Source organism: Sebastes umbrosus, chromosome 5, assembly GCF_015220745.1.
Source record: "Sebastes umbrosus isolate fSebUmb1 chromosome 5, fSebUmb1.pri, whole genome shotgun sequence".
Classification (NCBI taxonomy): Eukaryota; Metazoa; Chordata; class Actinopteri; order Perciformes; family Sebastidae; genus Sebastes; species Sebastes umbrosus.
The window spans coordinates 16,631,009-16,648,947 of NC_051273.1; the positions used below are offsets into that span (position 1 = coordinate 16,631,009).

General features: G+C 43.7%; 1 protein-coding gene across 10 annotated transcripts in view; it reads right to left on the reverse strand.

Moving 5' to 3' along the window:
• The window catches only part of elavl4 (ELAV like neuron-specific RNA binding protein 4), a 97,628-nt gene that overhangs the window by 32,187 nt on the left and 47,502 nt on the right, over window positions 1-17,939 (reverse strand). For 7 of the 10 annotated variants that reach the window (XM_037769119.1, XM_037769117.1, XM_037769118.1 and 4 more), the window contains 3 exons: window positions 16,939-17,052; window positions 5,449-5,552; window positions 199-352 (listed from right to left, as the gene is read on the reverse strand). In XM_037769119.1, coding sequence (XP_037625047.1) covers window positions 199-352; window positions 5,449-5,552; window positions 16,939-17,052 — 372 coding nt within the window. The remainder of the gene's footprint in view (window positions 1-198; window positions 353-5,448; window positions 5,553-16,938; window positions 17,053-17,939) is intronic. The other 3 variants (XM_037769123.1, XM_037769121.1, XM_037769120.1) reach the window with 1 other exon arrangement.

A 17,939-nucleotide genomic window follows, 5' to 3' on the forward strand; every position in this document is an offset into this window, starting at 1 on the left:
AAACACGTGACCACACGCAAAAAACAAACATTCAACAAACCCATATGTTAACAAAATGTGTAAAATAATTAGTATTAGTATGCTCAGGGATGCCCAGTGTATCGATGGACACATAAGTGTGTGCGCTCTCAGTGTCTGGTTGATCACGTGTGTCTGTGTGAAAGTGTTAAGAGAGAGGAGGCGATGCCCCAAGGATACCTGTGACCTGGTCGACGAGGATGCGGGAGGTGATGATGCGTCCGTACTGGGAGAAGAGCTGCTCCAGCTCCTTCTGAGTCATAGTCTTGGGCAGGCCGCTCACATACAGGTTGGCGTCACGGATGGAGGCTGAGCTGGGTCGTGCATATGACACCTGTGGGGAGAGACGCAGAGTCTTAGGGCTTGTATAAATAAATTAAGGCTCCAGCACTTTATTACTCATTAACATCCAGGGGGGGTTTAAATCTAAACAAGATTAAAGCGAGTGTAAGAGGTACAAGGATTTTGTATGTGTGTGTTTTGGATGGGCAGGGGTGCGGGTCATTGGATCCACAGGGAGGAAAATGTGACTGTTTTCTTAGCACACTTTGCCGTGGGGGATTATCGTTGTCAGGAAAAGATTTAGCTGCTTAGAACACTGGAGAGATAACACTCGAGTCGTTTGCTGGGGGAGGCAGGGGAAACTTTGTTCCCTTGAGTAGAAACCACGGGTGTTTTACTTTGAAAGGACAGCTCGGGTAGCCAGGGGAGCAGGATTAATAGTATTAGGCTCTTCATTCCCCCCTATTGATCTCAGTATACTGAGTTAAGTGTGAATGAATACAAAAGGTAAAAGTTAATATATTGTGTTTGCAGATGTCTTTTTTTCAGTCGGCTATTTAATTAACACATTAACAATGAGCCTTATAGTACGTAACCAAAAGCCTTTAAGTGCCATTTAGTCCTGCAAATCCTGCAGAGTGAATTTCATAGGTTAGTTATTAAACAGGTATACAGTATGAGTAAAACCTTTAACATACACTCTACTACAGAGCAGCTGTTCTGCATTTGTAAAAGAACACTTCTCACTTTTCTTACATACAATGGGCTGTTAAAGCACATGCAACCATACGCACATACTCACAAAAACACACACACATGCACATAAAATCCATTACAGTCTTTCCCTTGCAACGCTCTCCTGGACAACGATCTCACAGAGGGAGTAAAAAGACTTCCTCGTGTTACCACCCACCCACACAATTTCACTCGCTGTCACACGCTGCTCCTCCTCCTCATTTCATCACACTTTTCCCCATGCACACGTCCATAGTCATACATACATAAACACAGCAGCCCCGTTCGCACGAAAAGGCGTATGAATGCCACGATAATGTGCAAAGCATTTCATACGAACGCCGTTCTTGCTTCTGACATGTCATGTGTACACCATGTAGTCTGTACTCTAATGTAAACGCATCTGCATAAACATGCTACGCTCAGAGCTAGTGATGTAGAATACAAAGTAAGAAAGACTGCTTATGGCAGGTGGATGGGTGGGGAGGTGGATGGGTCCAACAAACACACAACTTTTTAACCAGGAGACTGGTGTTTGAGACCGTTTTGTTTTGCAAGCTACGTTAGTGACATTTATGACGTTTTGTTTAGTGACGTTTGTGATGTGTTTTCCGTTATGTTGCGTTGTTTCCGTACATATTTTACAAACTTTACGTACATATTTTAAGCCCAACATTGACGTTTTTCGTAAGTCTAACTAAGTGGTTTAGTTGCCTAAACCTAACTTCGGACGTTACTGTAGTTTTTTTGCTTGGCGTACAAATGACACATGAAAAGGTGTCCTTATGACATGCAGAATGTCCGTGTAATGTTGTGTTATTTATACTGTATGCCTTCCTATGAGACTGTGTTGAACATACACTCACACGCATATTCTTCTACCTAGAGTAAATGGTGTATGAAAGTCATCTCTAATGGTGCCAATGGCGAGAACTGGTTAGCTGGTTATATTATGATGTGTAGCTCTCTACCAGGGAACTTTCACTTGTCAAACGTTGTCCCCAACATCCTCGTGTGCGGTCCCAATTTTGCTCCAGCAAAAGTTGCGTAAATCCCATTACTACCGCTGCTGACGGGAGCAGCTTTCCCTTGCACTACTTTCATTACCTCTGACATGTGGAGACATAAGCCATCAAATAAGGTTAAAGTCAGGCAAATATAGTGGGTATGCTGTCATATCCCTGAGCAACAGCATGGAAATCCTGCCGCACTCGTAACGGTGGGAGAATGGGATTGGGAACAGCTGGCTTTCCCCATGTCTCACTTTTCTTTCACACGTCTTCTCTCTTTGGCCTCTCTGCTCATCTCCTCTGTCTTCCTCTTCCTCTCTCTCCTTCTTTGCTGCCTGGATCTTTTCCTTCTGCTTCCTTCCTGCACGCCGCCTCACTAAACCTTTCTCTCTCTTCCAGATTCTGCCGCTTTTCGCTTCCTCTTTTCTTCTCTGTGCAGCTCTCCCTCATTTTCTCTCCTTGTCAGCCAACTCCAGATGTCTAATCCATCAACACCTCCTCAAGCTGTGAGCGGTATTGTGTACAAGTGTGGTGTGTGAAACCCGAGTGTGTGTGTGTGTGTGTGTGTGTGCAGAAAAGTTGGAAGAAGTGTGTGAGATTATGTGCATGCATGTCACTGTGAGCTCTTCTCACCTTTGGCATGCTGCTTCCCCTCACACCTCGGTGGGAAAGCAGCATCGCAGCCATTGCTGACAAAATCTGAGGTGTCATGGTGGAGGAAAAACCGCAGCGGCGGAACCGACTCAAAGATGCTACAGAGACGCACATCGCCCGAGAGCATGTGAATCTCTGGGCCAAGCGTTTTCCTCACAAGTGTCGTGGCAGAGTGTGGGAAGGGTGTGACATGAAAGAGCGCCAAACTTAATTTTAGAATTACCGTTCTGCCTTTTAATTTACCTTGTTACCTTTAGGGTATTTCAGTCTGTTGTGGAGAGAGAAAGCAAGGAGAGAGGGTAGTGGGAGGGAGGAAATGAAGTGTGAAAGAGCGATAGCGCCAGACGGAGATGCAGAGTTGTCTTCTGTCGTTACGAAGACCGCCTTTATCTCAGGAACAACTTGAGGCAACCTCTTGTGTCGTGAGTGAAAATCTGTGGGCTCAGACTGCTGCAGTCAATAATAACGACCTCATGAATCCACGCTACGTAAATGTCCTTCTTGTGGTTATATTGAAAAAGCCTACTTTCACTTAAAGGAACAGTGTGTAACATTTCGGGGGATCTATTAGCAGAATATAATATTCATAACTATGTTTTTTTTTAATGTTTAATCACCTGAAACTAAGAATCGTGTTTTCGTTAGCTTAGAATGAGCCCCTTCATATCCACATAGGGAGCGGGTCCTCTTCACGGAGTCCGCCATGTTGCTCCGCCATGTTTCTACAGTAGCCCAGAACGGACAACCAAACACTGACTCTAGAGAGAGCCTTTCACGTCTACGTTACCTGAAGGCCACCGTAGTTCTCCGACATGCTTATGAAACTGTGGTAACGTGAGCCGCAGAGTGCAAAACCGTGGTACCGCCAGCTGCCGTCTGACTTCCGTTGCTGTTGTTATGGTGAGGATGGCCTCTGAGGGAGGCGAACGGCGTTACCACGGATTTGCACTTGGCGGCTCACTTTACCGCAGACTTGGAAAGGGAGGAGTGAGCGGAGGGGTACTCAGTTGGTTGCAATCTGCAACCACACCTCTAGGTATCACCAATTCTTACACACTATACCTTTAAGTCTCCATGTTGGCTGACTTGCTTGCTTGTATATCATTGTTCATATTATTAAGAGCAGTGCTCCTGTAATAATGTGTGTGCTCTCACATAAAAACGCATTCTTATCCCAACTCGTCACATACCGCCGTTTTGCCACACCCATTGGTGTCACTTTAGGGTTAGGGTTAGTTAAGTTTAGGACGTTATGAACACGGGACAAGAACTAACCACTGATTGTAACGTGAAAGTGAAACTTAACGCACAGGACACGAACAGCAGATGTTGCCTGGATGAAAGTGTGTCTTGTGTTTGTTGGACCCATCTATCCCCCTACCCGCCTGCCGAGTGTGTCTTCTGCTCTTTAAACTATGTGACCACACTCCCGGTGCATTGTCTCTGGGCGTTTACTGTTGATGCGGAGGGGTTTACATTGTAGTTAATGGAAAGCCCAGTGTATCTCTCTATCTCTATCACATGCTGACGGCCGTGACAAAGCCTCGATATTTAACACCTTGGGAATGAGAAGAGGCTGCACATAGGGTTAGGGTTAGGGATAGCAAGTGCTCCGGCCTTTAGGGTCATACAGAGACTTGTAATCGTTGCTCAGTGCTGAAACTGCAGATTACAATAACCAAATCATACATATGGATAATACACAGATTCACCCATCAAAGACACATCAAACCAACACAAATCCCACCTCAAACAACCCAAAATGTACGCACTTGTATACAACACAAGCAGAAAACACACATTACACACACACAAATTACATATCTCTCTTTTTCTTCTGAGGCATAAATTAGAGAGCCGGGACGCTGCGCTGAACCGAGGCCGGGCCAGGCAGCGTATTGTCTGGGGAATAGAGGGATTCTCACAGGGATTCCCTATTCACAACTACAAGATAATCCCATCCTATGAGATTAGATCAGATTAGATTAGATCAGATGACAGAAAGCGAGAATCCAGGGATTACCACAGAGCAACAGATTACTGCCCGGTTTAAAAGCAACAGCATATCGGCAGGCACAGAAGGGACGACAGTAGAGGATGTGAGAGAGGAGAAAACAGGATCAGCAGGAAGACTGATATGTTGATTTTAAACAGGCAAAAACAACTGCTCTTAACTAGGTTTAATTTTTAGTCTTCAAAACATGTTTGGAGGAGGGACAGCACGGTGTTGGCATTGATTTATCTGTCTTACCGACAAGCCCGCACATTAGTCATGCCATTAAAAGGCAATAACAGAGCCCTCAATTATTTTGGAAAACATGCGATGATTGACGCGTTCACTCAGAGGCTTTACTCATATATAATTTCACCTTTACATTTTGACATTTAGAAAGCAATTAGCATATCAGCCGTAGTCACAAGCTTTTTAATGTGTCTCTTTGATTTAGATGGTCCTTTTTTTATTTGTGAGGCTCATGCATGTTAATCCCCATCTTGCCTTCCAGCTCATTTACTAACAGCACCACTATCTAAAAGGGCTTTGAGAAAGAAGAAAGCAGCCGTGTGATTTAAATTTAAGTTCAGCACGACCTCCACAACTTTATAAAATCAAATGATTGTATCAATTATTATCTAGCAGTCCATTTTGCAGTGATGCTTTCGACATATTTGTTGTTGTTGTGTATTTGTAATGGAGACAACTATGGTGTGTTATAATTAGACTTGTTTACGTGTACATGGTGTCAGTTACCTTGATCGTTTTGGTCTGAAGTCTGAGTCCGTTTAACGTGTTGATGGCTTTCTCTGCGTCCTTTGGATCGATGTAGTTCACAAAGCCGTAGCCCAGACTCTGTCCTGAAATGACAGAAAGAAGGAAAGAAAAGCTTTTAAAATGTTTTCTCCATTCAGTGATTTTATTTCTTCAATTTGATAACTGACAGCAAGAGCACATCTTAATTTATACTCATCTCACATTAAAGATTTAAGGGGAGACAGGGAGACACCCCTCATTATTAGAGGAGAGGGATAAACACTTTGTAGGTTTAAATTTGTAATGTGGTACCATATTTCATACTGACTAATAATTCTACTCTCTCTTGCAACCAGAAGTGATATGACAGCGTGGAGTTAAATACAAGCGACCAAATGCTATAATAAACTTTCATGAACTGGAAACACACTGTGAAAGGGTTAAAGTTACAGTATAAGATGAAAACACGGACAACTCCCAGACCGGACAACACCTGTGAATCACAAGGTAGCCGCGCCCTAAAGCATACCCTGCTTTATGGTCTATTTGACCCTAAATGGGACCATAACTTACTAAATGAACATCATGCTGTATTGAAGAAGACTTGAAACTAGCGATTGAGACCATAAACTCATGTTTACAATGTTTACTGAGGTGATAATTCAAGTGAGAAGTAGGGTCATTTTCTCATAGACTTATATATAATCAGACTTCTTTTTGCAACCAGAGGAGTCGCCCCCTGCTGGCTATTAGAAAGAAGTCACTTCTGCATTGGCTTCACTTTTCAGACCCGGAGGTTGCCGTCTTAATACTGCCATCAGTAATATGGCAGTGTGATTCGTTGACCTTTGTCCCTCCTAAAACTGAAAATGATACTCAGCCCTCGCTCCCATCCACAGTCACTCTCTTGGATATCATACATCTTTTCCTCGAAAATCCTTTACAACATCTCTTCATCACTGCTGACAAGATCAGAGTGACTCGTGCCCGGAGCGCCGAGAGTATTGGTGTGACTTTTGTCAACCATGTGTCATGTGAAGCCACAGCCCTGCAGATGTGTACTCTACAACATGTGATGGATGAGACATCCTCTTTCCAGCTCCGTGTACTGTAACCTTTAAAAGACCCTTTTCACTACCCCATTCAGTTAATACTTAAAAATATAAAGAGATAATCCAGGGAAAGAAAAAGAAACATCTCTAACTGATATTTCATGTGTTAATACTAATCTTGTTGAAAAGGGAATATGTCCAGACTCTGATCCTTGCACTCCTCATAATTGGTTGCTTGTTATATTGGTGATCTCGGATCTTGAGGGAATTGAGTGGTGCAGGAATGAGTCCTAAAACCCGGAAATGAGTTGGCATTTCAGCACTTCAGATTCCCTTGTCTGGAAGTCAATGGGTTTAAGTTAGATGCCTGAAATAAGGTCTGTTGTTAACACAAGCTTAAGAGATGTTAATGTTTTGTTCTACGTGGAAAATACGTCAGTAAATATCCCACTTTTATGTGTCTTAAAAAAAGGCGGTTGCTAACAAGTGTCTAAATGAGACTGCTAAACATCATCACGTCGACTCGTCCTCCTTTACAGCCTCATTGTTTATACTCGCAGTCGTGCAACTGTGGTGCAGTTTCTTTATAGCGTTAGCTTTTTACTTGGTGGTGATTGCATTCACACTTCAAAAATCATAAAAGTGGTGTTCATTCATGAAGATTATCTTGCTGAACAAAACGCGTAAGTATCATAAACTTGTGTTTACCACAGAGCTTATTTTCTTCAATAATCCAAAATCCAATGCGTCATCCCTGCAGCACTGTATTTACTCTACTAATGCATTTATTTTAAGTTGCTCAAGATAGAAGTGTCAATGACTGAATGCCTAAATGTGTCATAAATTAGACTCAAATTCTCCCTGAATTATGAGTGAAACTCAACCCAGCCCCGGCAAATAAAGTATCACAGTACGTACAAACAACATATTTGTTACTGTCTTTGCAGCTGTACAAAAAGAGAGAAAAAAAACCTACCACCCCCATTTCCCTCTAAGCTCAAAGTGTCTTAGATAGCAGACTCCCTTTGAGTGTGAAGCAGGCCTGACATCTCCCAGTGTTTCCCCGACAGATCAAGCCTTTCAACAGGCGTAGGACTTTAAGCGGACGCCTCTAGCCATCAGGGCCTTCAGTCGGCTACTTTTCAACAAACAGCCCCGATCCACTAACGCCACACACAAGCACAAAGAGAATACCCAGTCAGTTTAAGAAGAGCGGCGTGCACATATTCACGCTAATGGGAACAGACAGCGGTTAGTCAGAGACAAAGTGAATCACAAAATATGGAGCATGGCTGTTGCACAAAATAAATACATTTGGGCTATGGATATCAGAGCGCAGAAGAGCTCAGCAGCGAGCAGTGGAAAGGCCAGGAGGGACTTGTAGTCCTAACATCAAACAGCTGATGATTTTCTCTTCTTCTCTCCTCTCCTCCCTCTTCTCCTCTGGATTAACTGTGGATTATCAGACGCTCTCTATTGTTAATTAAAAACCTGCCATCCTGGAGAGACTACTGCTATTTTTAACTAACCCTCCTCTCCTCCCTCTCCTCCTCCTCTCTGACTCTCGGCTGACATCAGGTGTTAAGTTTGGCAGTTTAAATATAACTCGCAAAATCACTCTTTGTGGCTGCTCTTCTTTATTAAACACAAAAGAGGCGGCGAATAATGAAGAGAAAGTGGCAAAATGAATTAATTGAATCAGTCGAAAGTGAAAGCTGCATGTAGCTTTATCTTGCCAATAAACCGAGATGGGCCATAAACGCTATTCTAAATTACCCAGTAGTGCGCAGATGAATTAAATATTTTCAGCAAACATTTCAAACTGTAACTGTTCATAGGTGCACGGATTCAATTTACACTGACATGAAAATTCGAGATGGGTGCAACAGCTGAGAGTCTGCTGCTCATAGCGCTCCTCTTCCACCCTCGCCTCCCACTTTCCCGTCACCTTCCTCACCCTTCTTCCTCATCTTCAACAAGAAATGTGAGGTTCGACAAGCGCAGCTACCAGAGGGTTAGCTGACAATGAAGTGTGCCGGCGAAGAGCACTCATGCGGGCCAGTCGAGATGGGCTGGCTGGTGCTTAATGGTACCGAGACACTTAGCGCTCGTGGAGTAGTCCAGGCAGCCAAATGGGGCCAAACTGGCAGCAATGGACGCTGTCGCCGTGTAGGCTGAGTGTCTATATGTGTGTGTGGGCATGCACACCTGTGAGTCAGCAATGGATTACAGTCTTGCAACATACAAAATAGTGTATTTACTTTGATTTCTAGCCTGATGAATGTTGTATTCAGCAGCTGCGGTATGTAAATTATGTGTAAGTTTCAATGGGTGTGTATGTTGTATGCATGGGGAGCTTAGGCTGGTATTGGCATATCTGCCCGCCCCCACTCTCTTCTTCACTCCCTCTTTGGCAAAGGCTGAGGGCCTCCAGGATGGAGGAGAAGAGGGTGGGAGCGAGGCTCGCTGGCTGGCAACAGTCCCCAGGTGAGGGATGAGATGAGGGGAAACATCTGCCTGCAGCATCAGGAAAGCTCCAGGAGGGGATTCCACCAACCATTTCCAGCCGGCTACGGAGCAGCTAACAGCAGGGAGCCACCGGCAGACTGCCTGGCTGGCTGCGTGGATGGGGTGGGAGCCGCCAACGCCAACGCACCACACAGATGTACACACATGTGCGCACGCATGCGAGTAAACATGTAATCACTCAATCACAGAGGCGCACACAAACAAACACAAGCCGTAAAGAATGCCCTCGCAGCAGGACAGTGAGGAGTGGAGCGGCTGGCGGCTAACCAGTGAATGCATCATTGTTCCTGTGTGGAGGGGGCTTTTGTAGTTCCTAAACCGTTTAGTGAATGGCAAAACTGAAAAGATGAAGAACACGGTCTATTTCCATCCTTTATCATGTGTATGCGCAAGCAATTGAGTAGATGAGGGTACTACCATGGATGTATAAAGAGAACTGGATACAGCGTTGTTGGCAAGCTCCCGTTCATTACTATAAGAGTTGCTCAGTGACGCATGAAGCCAAAATGGCTCGACTGCCGAGTGATAAAGCACCCAGATCATCCGGTATTTCTGTATCCATTGGGCCCATAGAACAGGCCCAGTAGCGTTTCTTTTAACCCCGCCTCCCAGCCTTCAGTTCAGCCGCGGACTGGGCGTAAGTCTATGGGAAAAAGTATTTTTGGCCCAATGGCATCACATGATGGACACGGAAGATGTATTTCCACCGATTGGACACAAGGAAAATTTGCTTCAAAGCCCGGCGCTCTTCCTGGGGGGTTTGGGTTCTACTGTTAGCAGTTCTCCGTCTGTAACCTACAGTATGCACGCAGAGGCAGCAGGCAGTGTGGTTGGCTTCGGCCTGTCTCAACACCTGCCCTGTCCACCTCAATGCTCCCCAGCAGGATCAGCCCTGCCTGCTGCCTGCCTTTGGATCACAACACCACAGTGCCCTGCTCTGTTCCGGCTCAACACACCGCGGTTAAGCACAGTTTAAAATGCCTCGGCATCATTTAACCCATTTGTGCCCAAAGACTATATTTAGTATGATAAGGAAAAATTAACACAACATTTGTTCTGATTGGTCAAAAGTCTTGCAATTTGGTACAGACATAGTTTGGACAAGTATCTAACAGAACAACTTTGACATTTTTAGATCATATGAAAAATCACACTTTATTAACCCTTTTAACTCTGCAATAGAAATGATCCGCCAGTGCCTACATTGGTATTTTTTGCTTATTGTGATGTCTTTTCTTGGAGTATATCTGCAAATTTTGCATATCCCTAAAATATGTACAACCTGAGCTAAAAGGTTATATAAGTCAATAAACTATAATAATTGACAAAAGTATTGAAATTGTGTCATAAATAAAAAAAATACAAAAATCTGATGTTTTTTCATAAAATGTTACCAAATAAACACACAAAAAATATTGATCCAAAGTATTTATAAATGTAGAAACGTGAACAAAATATTTCTTAACACTCAATAAGTTATTTCATGATGTTTTCTCATTTTAAAGAGCAGAACAAGGCATTTGATAATTTTGTTACATTCTGCACGTAGCATGACTTAATGACGTCCTCACTAGCGGACAATGTGATGACACAACTGATAGAAGCCTTGGCTTTCTGCAGCAAAAAGCATGACTGCTCTAGCTATTATGTCTTTTATTTTACATCGACTTAAACAGCGATATCCGAGGGTACAACATGATGACTCGAAAGACAGAAGCCTTGGCTTTCCACTACAAAAATAGAACAAAAGAATGAGTGCTCTAGCTATTATGGTTTTCCATTTTTAAAGGTTAATAGTCAAAGCCAGGATTACATTTTTTTTTTACACTGCATATGTGTTCATATCTTTGATATTCAACTTCTTATGAGTTCATTGATACCAAATACTTGATTGTGCTCCTTGTAGTTTCTGAGATACAGCCATATTCTTATCATAGTATATTAAGTATTTGGGCACATGGGACTACTGTTTTTTCCTAAAATATAATGGAGTCTATTACTAAGACAGTTGTCCCATCATGTGCCCAAAGACTAGATATAGTTAATAACGGTTTGACAGAAAATGTCTACATTGTACGTAGGTAATCCAAGAGAACACTTCCAACAAGGAAATATCAAATTTCAGTTGTGGGCACAAAGGGGTTAACGTAGCATGGTGTCTTATTGGAATGCAAGGCTGAGGCCAGCTCAGGCTGCGTGATCACACAACACCAGACACAATGTATTACCATAAAGTAAAGACGCAGCAAAGCGTGATATTGCTAAAGCTGTTTCTAGACGCATTTAAATGTTCTTCAAGATCAAGTCTTACTGTAAAAGTAATTTTCAATACCATGTCATCTATCAAAGTTGCTTCACTGCCGCTGAACAATACATTCATAAAAATGTAGGTTATAGGTTATAGAAATGCAGCGGAATTCAAATATAAGTGTCGGGGACATTTCCGAATAATGTAATGAAATCCACTGGGAGATCTTTTTTACAGTAGAAAGAGACTTTCTACTGGTATTCTATAATTACTGAAAAATAACTTGAAGAAAGTACTGCATCTGAGGCAATATAGAGAAGCTATTAAAAATGCATGATAAATAGCCTCTAATGGGGTTGTAGCTAACAGAAAAATCAGCCTTGTGCTGATCAATTAGCTTAATGGATACATTAACTTATATATTTTAATTGTCAATTAAAACCAAGAACCCAAATGATGCATTGCTCTTCATAATGGTCTTTTAATGAGGTTAGATATTCATTTGGCTTTGATTCGTCAGCTGCTTACACTGAGTGCAAGTTGTGCGAATTCTACAACAGTTGTAACGACATAAGGAAATGCTCGGCAGCAATGAAAGGGGGCTTCTTAATAAAAATTATGTAAATTTAATAACGGCAGAGGTCGTGTAATAAAGAATGTCCCCCAAATGGGATTTATATAAATCTAAAAATCTAGGGTTTGTTAATGATATTATACTGTAGGCACTTGCACATCTGAAGCTGTCATTACATATTGAATAGGTTTAGGTTCCACTATACTGTAGCACTGCAGGGCTTCATCCTATAGTGCCACGTCCATTTTCACTAACCACATGGGAGTGAGGGCTAATTTGGAGCCACCTCCACTCTTTTGGCAGTGCTTTTGTACAATCTGACATAAATTGTATAGGGGAGGTGGGCATGTTTTTCAGTGGTAAAATCACTGCTATTTCTAGTGAGTAGCTCTTTGGTGAGTTGGCGAAGGTGTTATGACTAAGCCATTATTTGTTTCCTGAGGAGCAGCGGGTTGCTCAATGTGTGACATGAGAAAATGAGTGTTCTTCTAGCGGGTGTCCTGCCTGCTGGCCCCACTATGTAATTTCACCTTTCCTTTCCCCCTTCTGTGCACATACACACACACACACACACACCGGAGAACGCAGGTGAAACGTCACACATACCTATGCAAAATGACATATAGGTACATAAATAAGCAAAATAGATGTATGCATGGCAACACTGGATAAAGAGGCATATAATCAAGTTAAACATATTCATGTACGACACTGTGAGGCGCACAGCGAGGTACACAATCATATGCTGTAAGGAGCACATAGTAAGAGACTCCGGTTACATATTGCCTGTCATTATTTTGTGCCTTTTTTGTTGCATTATGTGACTAAGAGCCCTGCACTGCAGACATGAAAGCATCTTCATCTCCTGCTATCATCAGGCAAGGCTCACACAACGACGCACTATAGACTCTTTGATCTGGAATGGTAGCTACCAAATGAAACACATCGCTGCAAGAAGCTTCTGTTTCACTGTGTACCTTCCCACAATCTATTGTTCTTGATACTGTTCTCTGAAAGCATGTAGCTGTTAATGAAAAAGTTAATTTGAACTGCTGACACCATGTTGTCAAAACAGATATTAGAATGTTTTACTTCTGCGGCGGTGATACAACTGCCAGCTTGTTCAGATTCTGTGTCACATTTATTCACTGCTTTGTCTTTTGTTCCTGTGTAGTTTATATATTTCTATAAAAATAAGAACTTTGTGTAGTATATGCTGCCCAACAAATGGCAAAAAAAGCTATCTAAGAAAATGAATATGATCTGTGTGATGGTGTGTTCACACCAAATGCGAAGCAAATTTTTTGTGCTGTGCAAATTACATACAAAGTCAATGCAGAGACGACGCAAATAGGCGGAATTTCTGTCATTCACGTATTTGTTCAAGTTGAAATTTCTTGAGCGAGATATAGCGTAGAGATTCTCCTATCATCCTGATGTTGTTGAATCAGAAATGGAAGAAAAACTGATTGTACCTGTCTGTGGGCGCCAAGAGCAAGCTGTTCTCATATAACGTTCATAGCTACACCTACGAAAATTAATGCACTGTAACTCGTATATATTCCACAAAATCAACTCGTATGTAATCCACATAATCGTGAACCAGTATAAAGAGTGAAAAACGCAGCGTAGGGAGGAGGTCGGGGTGGATGGGTGGGTCAAAAAACACCGGACTTATGTCCAGGAGACCGGTGTTCTTGTCCCTGTGAAACAAAGTAAGTAAGCCCCTCCTCTGTGGCATGTCTTGCGCAAGTGACGCGAAAATTTTCTTCGCGTTTGGTTTGAACACAGCATAAAGAGACCTTTTAAGGCTATATGAAAAAAAAAAAGATTCTAGTTGTTTTGACAGTCCCACACCCTGTTAGCAGTGGAGTCTGTCTGTCATTCAGAAGTCATGGGAGAACAGAAGCATCAAAAGGGGTGAGGGGGAGTTTCAGCTTTCAGGGATCATCAGAGCTCTCAGCCGGTGATGCTAACACACCTTGAGAGGACCGGCCCCTTCTCCCCACAAAGAGGCAAATCCGTTCGGTCAGTTTTGAATTTAGCGACATTTTAAGATGAGGCGGAGGGGACAAAAAAAACATTTCAATTTGTCAAAATAAATGTGTCACACTCACTGCCTCCATCCTCTGATGTTTTTCCCCTTGCTGCTGCAGCAACTTGAGGTAATGCTGTTTTTGATGGGCCAGCGCTCCTCAACATTTGAAAAGGTGCCCTGTCACCAGCTTCATGTCAAAAAACACTTCACTTACCTTACTGAGGGGTCAACTCCATAGGAAATAGGGAGTTGAGAGAGTTTACAAAAAAACACAAAGAGAACAAAAGACTACAACACCTCAAATACTAGCAGTACAGTTGGAGCATCATGTGGCATGTATTGAGTCTGTTTAAATAACTAAATTCATAAACACAGCCACGTCCCCCGCACACATGCATCTACTGTAGATCCCTCTCCCACTCACTCATTCAACACATCTTTCCCTCCTGGGTTGCCAAGGTAGCAGCCACTGTTGCAGTCAGGAGGCTCCCACTCTCAGTTCCCAAGGCCCTGCTTCCACCGACACACACACACAGACACACACTTGCCCACGTAGAAGCTCAGGCACACACACACGTAACCACCCCCTCGTGGTGGCTCCCTGAGCCTTGGGGCCAGTGGACTGCAGCCTGCAGTGTGTGGGCTGCTTGGCTGGCTGTGCAGCTGAGAAATAGAAGGCAAGCTGACAGACAGAGGAGCCCCTTTGAGTCTTGGATAACCCTGTTACGTCAGAATTGCGGAGCCTACTCCGCTACACCTGCTTGGACTCCCTCTGAGAGCGCAGCGTGAGCCCAGAGCCATCCACCCCCCCCCCCCCAATCCCACCCCCCAAGCCCTGCAGCTCACATGCTAGGGACCGTCTGGCTCTCTCCTGCCCAGGTACCGGCGCACTCAGAGTGGAGGGTCGGAGGGTGAGGAACCAGCCCTGAGGCACATTCAGCCTCTGGATCCGAGGCCGACACAGGGGACAGTCGCAACCTCTGTGCTCCATGTAAAGGGCACTCAGAGTAGAATGAGAGGGGACAGAGGCAGTCTGAAGTGAGGGTCACTGGAGGAGCAGTGCATCCAGGCAAGCTCTCAGGGCGTCCAATTCTGGGTCCTAAGCCGAGGGAGGAGGGGAGGTGCTAAGAGGAGAGAGACAGGACATTCTCGGGACCTGGGACTCTGAAACTTTAATGTGCGTCTGTCTGCTTGTGTCTGCACTTCTGAGCCTGGCAGCTCTCTTAATACCTGGCTTTGGAGATGTCAAATCCTTTTTTCATCTTGTTCCCTGTCAGCTTTGTTCACGCTATCTCCAACCCTTCAGTCCATTTCAGGTTCAGATAAATGCAGCCTGTATGTAAGATACAAACACCGCACCACATCTCCTTCAGTAAGGCTGTATGTATGTGATGGTTTGTCACCGCACAGAACATTTAGGTGTTTTGGAAGGTGCAAATTGGTCTCATCATAAAGACAAACAGAGGAATAATAGCAAGTTTTGTTCGCATCACTCTAGCAATGATGTGAAAAGTGCTCAGCTTGCGATTTGAAGTACAAAGAGAATCCGCTTTGCACCTGAGCGTGTCGTCAATATATATTTCAGTAGCAACAAAGAGATGTGGGTAAACTGAGGTTTATATGGTGAATATTTGATCTGCTCCCCGTTCGACTGACAGACCTTGTGCAGGAGCTAAGCCCATCTGTCCTTGCAGATCAGGGTTAGATGCATATTTTATGTTTGCAATACTTGTGGGTGCACTTGACGTTCCTTAACAGAAATGGAACGACAATGAGACTAATGGAAGTGTGCCGCCTGAACCGCAGGCATGTGCGTGCAAAGCAAGCCGAATCCAGAAAACCAGAGATGTTTTTTTTTGCACCCACAGTATGTGGATAAAGTGTACCTGTCCTTATGTAAGGAGCGGGTTCACAGCAGGCGTTGGCGTGGCGCTGAAGCTGCTGTCTGTCAGAGGTGCTCTGGCTTGAACTACTCCACAGCTGACATCACAGTCCCATCTATTTTTCATAGCCAACATCTGCTTGGCTTGCTACATTGTCACTATGATTTGCATCAGCTCCCCAGATTCCATGTATAAAACCAACACATGGAAGGTGACTAGAGGAGTGTGCGCCGAAGGCTTCAGTCGGCGTGCTCTGGGATGATGTCTTTACAGGGTTTGATGTAGACGTGAGAATTATTTTATCTGCATAAAACGAGAAAGAAAAAACGCCGTCCCTATTATGAAAAGGTGAGCAGAGTTTGCAGCTGAAAGCGGGCAATGAGCAAATGCTGTGACAAGCTGAAGGTAACACAGGCAGCCAGATCAGGGCCGACACAGAGCAGCTGGTATGAACTGTTTACTCAACAAGCAAGTAAAATATCCTATCTAACTCTACACTGAGCTTTTGGCTGCTGTAATTATTGGCACAAGATGAGAATCCAAAAAATGGTTGTCCATTAAAATATACCCCCTCCCCTCAATCCCCCTTCCCCAATGCAATCAATTCTTGTTCCAGCATGAAAAGCCATTTCCTTCTCCTCCATGTCATTATGAAAACAAATGCATTCAGTTCTCCAGCAGAAATGCAGCTGATGCAGAAAAATAATCCCGAAAAAATGACTTACTGACAAGGATCAGTCAATTCCATTTCTGTGTGTGTGTGTGTGTGTGTGTGTGTGCACATGGGCATGTATAGATATTCATGAGTGCTGATCAAGCAGCAACCTCCGGTGTTGAGAAATGAAGCCAACAACTGCAGTTCTTCAAACGGCCACTTGAGGCTGTTTCCAAATGTGAGTCAATCCCCATAGATGTTAAAATGCCCAACTTTATGGTGGACATATACATGTTTACAGCCTGGTTTAAAAATGGTTTTGGTCTCTACAGCTAATTTCCCTGTTCATGACAACTCTTGTCCTCTTTGTCCATTTTTGGACTAGCCGGGAGCTCGTGGATGTATAAAGAGAACTGGATACAGCGTTGGAGGCGGGCTCCCGTTCATTCCTATGATAGTTGCTCAGTGGCACATGAAGCCAAAATTACTCGACTGCCGAATGATAAAGTACCTGGATTTTCCAACGATCTTCCGCTTCCATTGGGCCCACTGAGCAGGCGCTGCAGCGTTTCCTTTAACTCCGCCTTCCCAGCCCTCGCTCCAGCCTCGTTCTGGGTCTCATTCACTTAAACAGAGGAAGGGAAATAACTCTGGATTTGGCCATTAGTGCATTATACATCTTTTAGAACCTAATGATTTAAATAAGGGCTATTCAAGTGTTCATACTGGGAAGTCGAATTTACCTAAAAAAAAAATTATACGCTAAGTTACAGACGTCTTTTTCTTAATGTAAGTCTATGGGGAAAAGTCATTTTGGGCCCAATGGCATCACGTGACGGACACGGAAGTTGTAATTCCACCATTTGGCCACTACAAAAATTTGCTTCAAAGTCTGGCGTTCTTTCTGCAGGCTTGTGTGAGTTAGGCTGTGTCCTCATTGCCAAGATGGCGTCGGCCGGAGCCACCCGCTTTGAGCTTCACAACTGCTCTTCAGAAACATATGGGTGATGTTACGGAGACTATGTCCATATTTTATGCAGTCTATGGTGCTCATTCAGTAAATTGCAAGGTCCACATTGATTCCTAGCTCACAATAAGGGTATGCATGTTTTTTTCTACTAACGTCTCCGTGAGGAATGCTTGCTTCCACTATTGCTCAAGATGAGCTTTCAGACTGGCAATCTGCAGCATAAATAGATGTTTTTCTTCCTTTTAAAGAAAGAAAGGATGAACAGAGAGCGCTATAAGTGGAACCATCAATAGTGTACAACATTTCAAAGCCATCATGCCCTGGACAGAAAGCATTAGTACATGTTGCATTCTCTTTGCCTGGAATGCACGAAGACAAATGTAAAAGCTACTTCGGTATGCGCACTTAATTCAAACAACGAAGCGTTTAAGATATCTTCTCTTTAAGAGGACACAGACAGACAATGCACAGGTGGAGGCCTCGGGCTTATGTGCAAGTGTGTGTGGGCTGCAGCCTGGTGCGTGTAAGCTAGCCTTAAATAA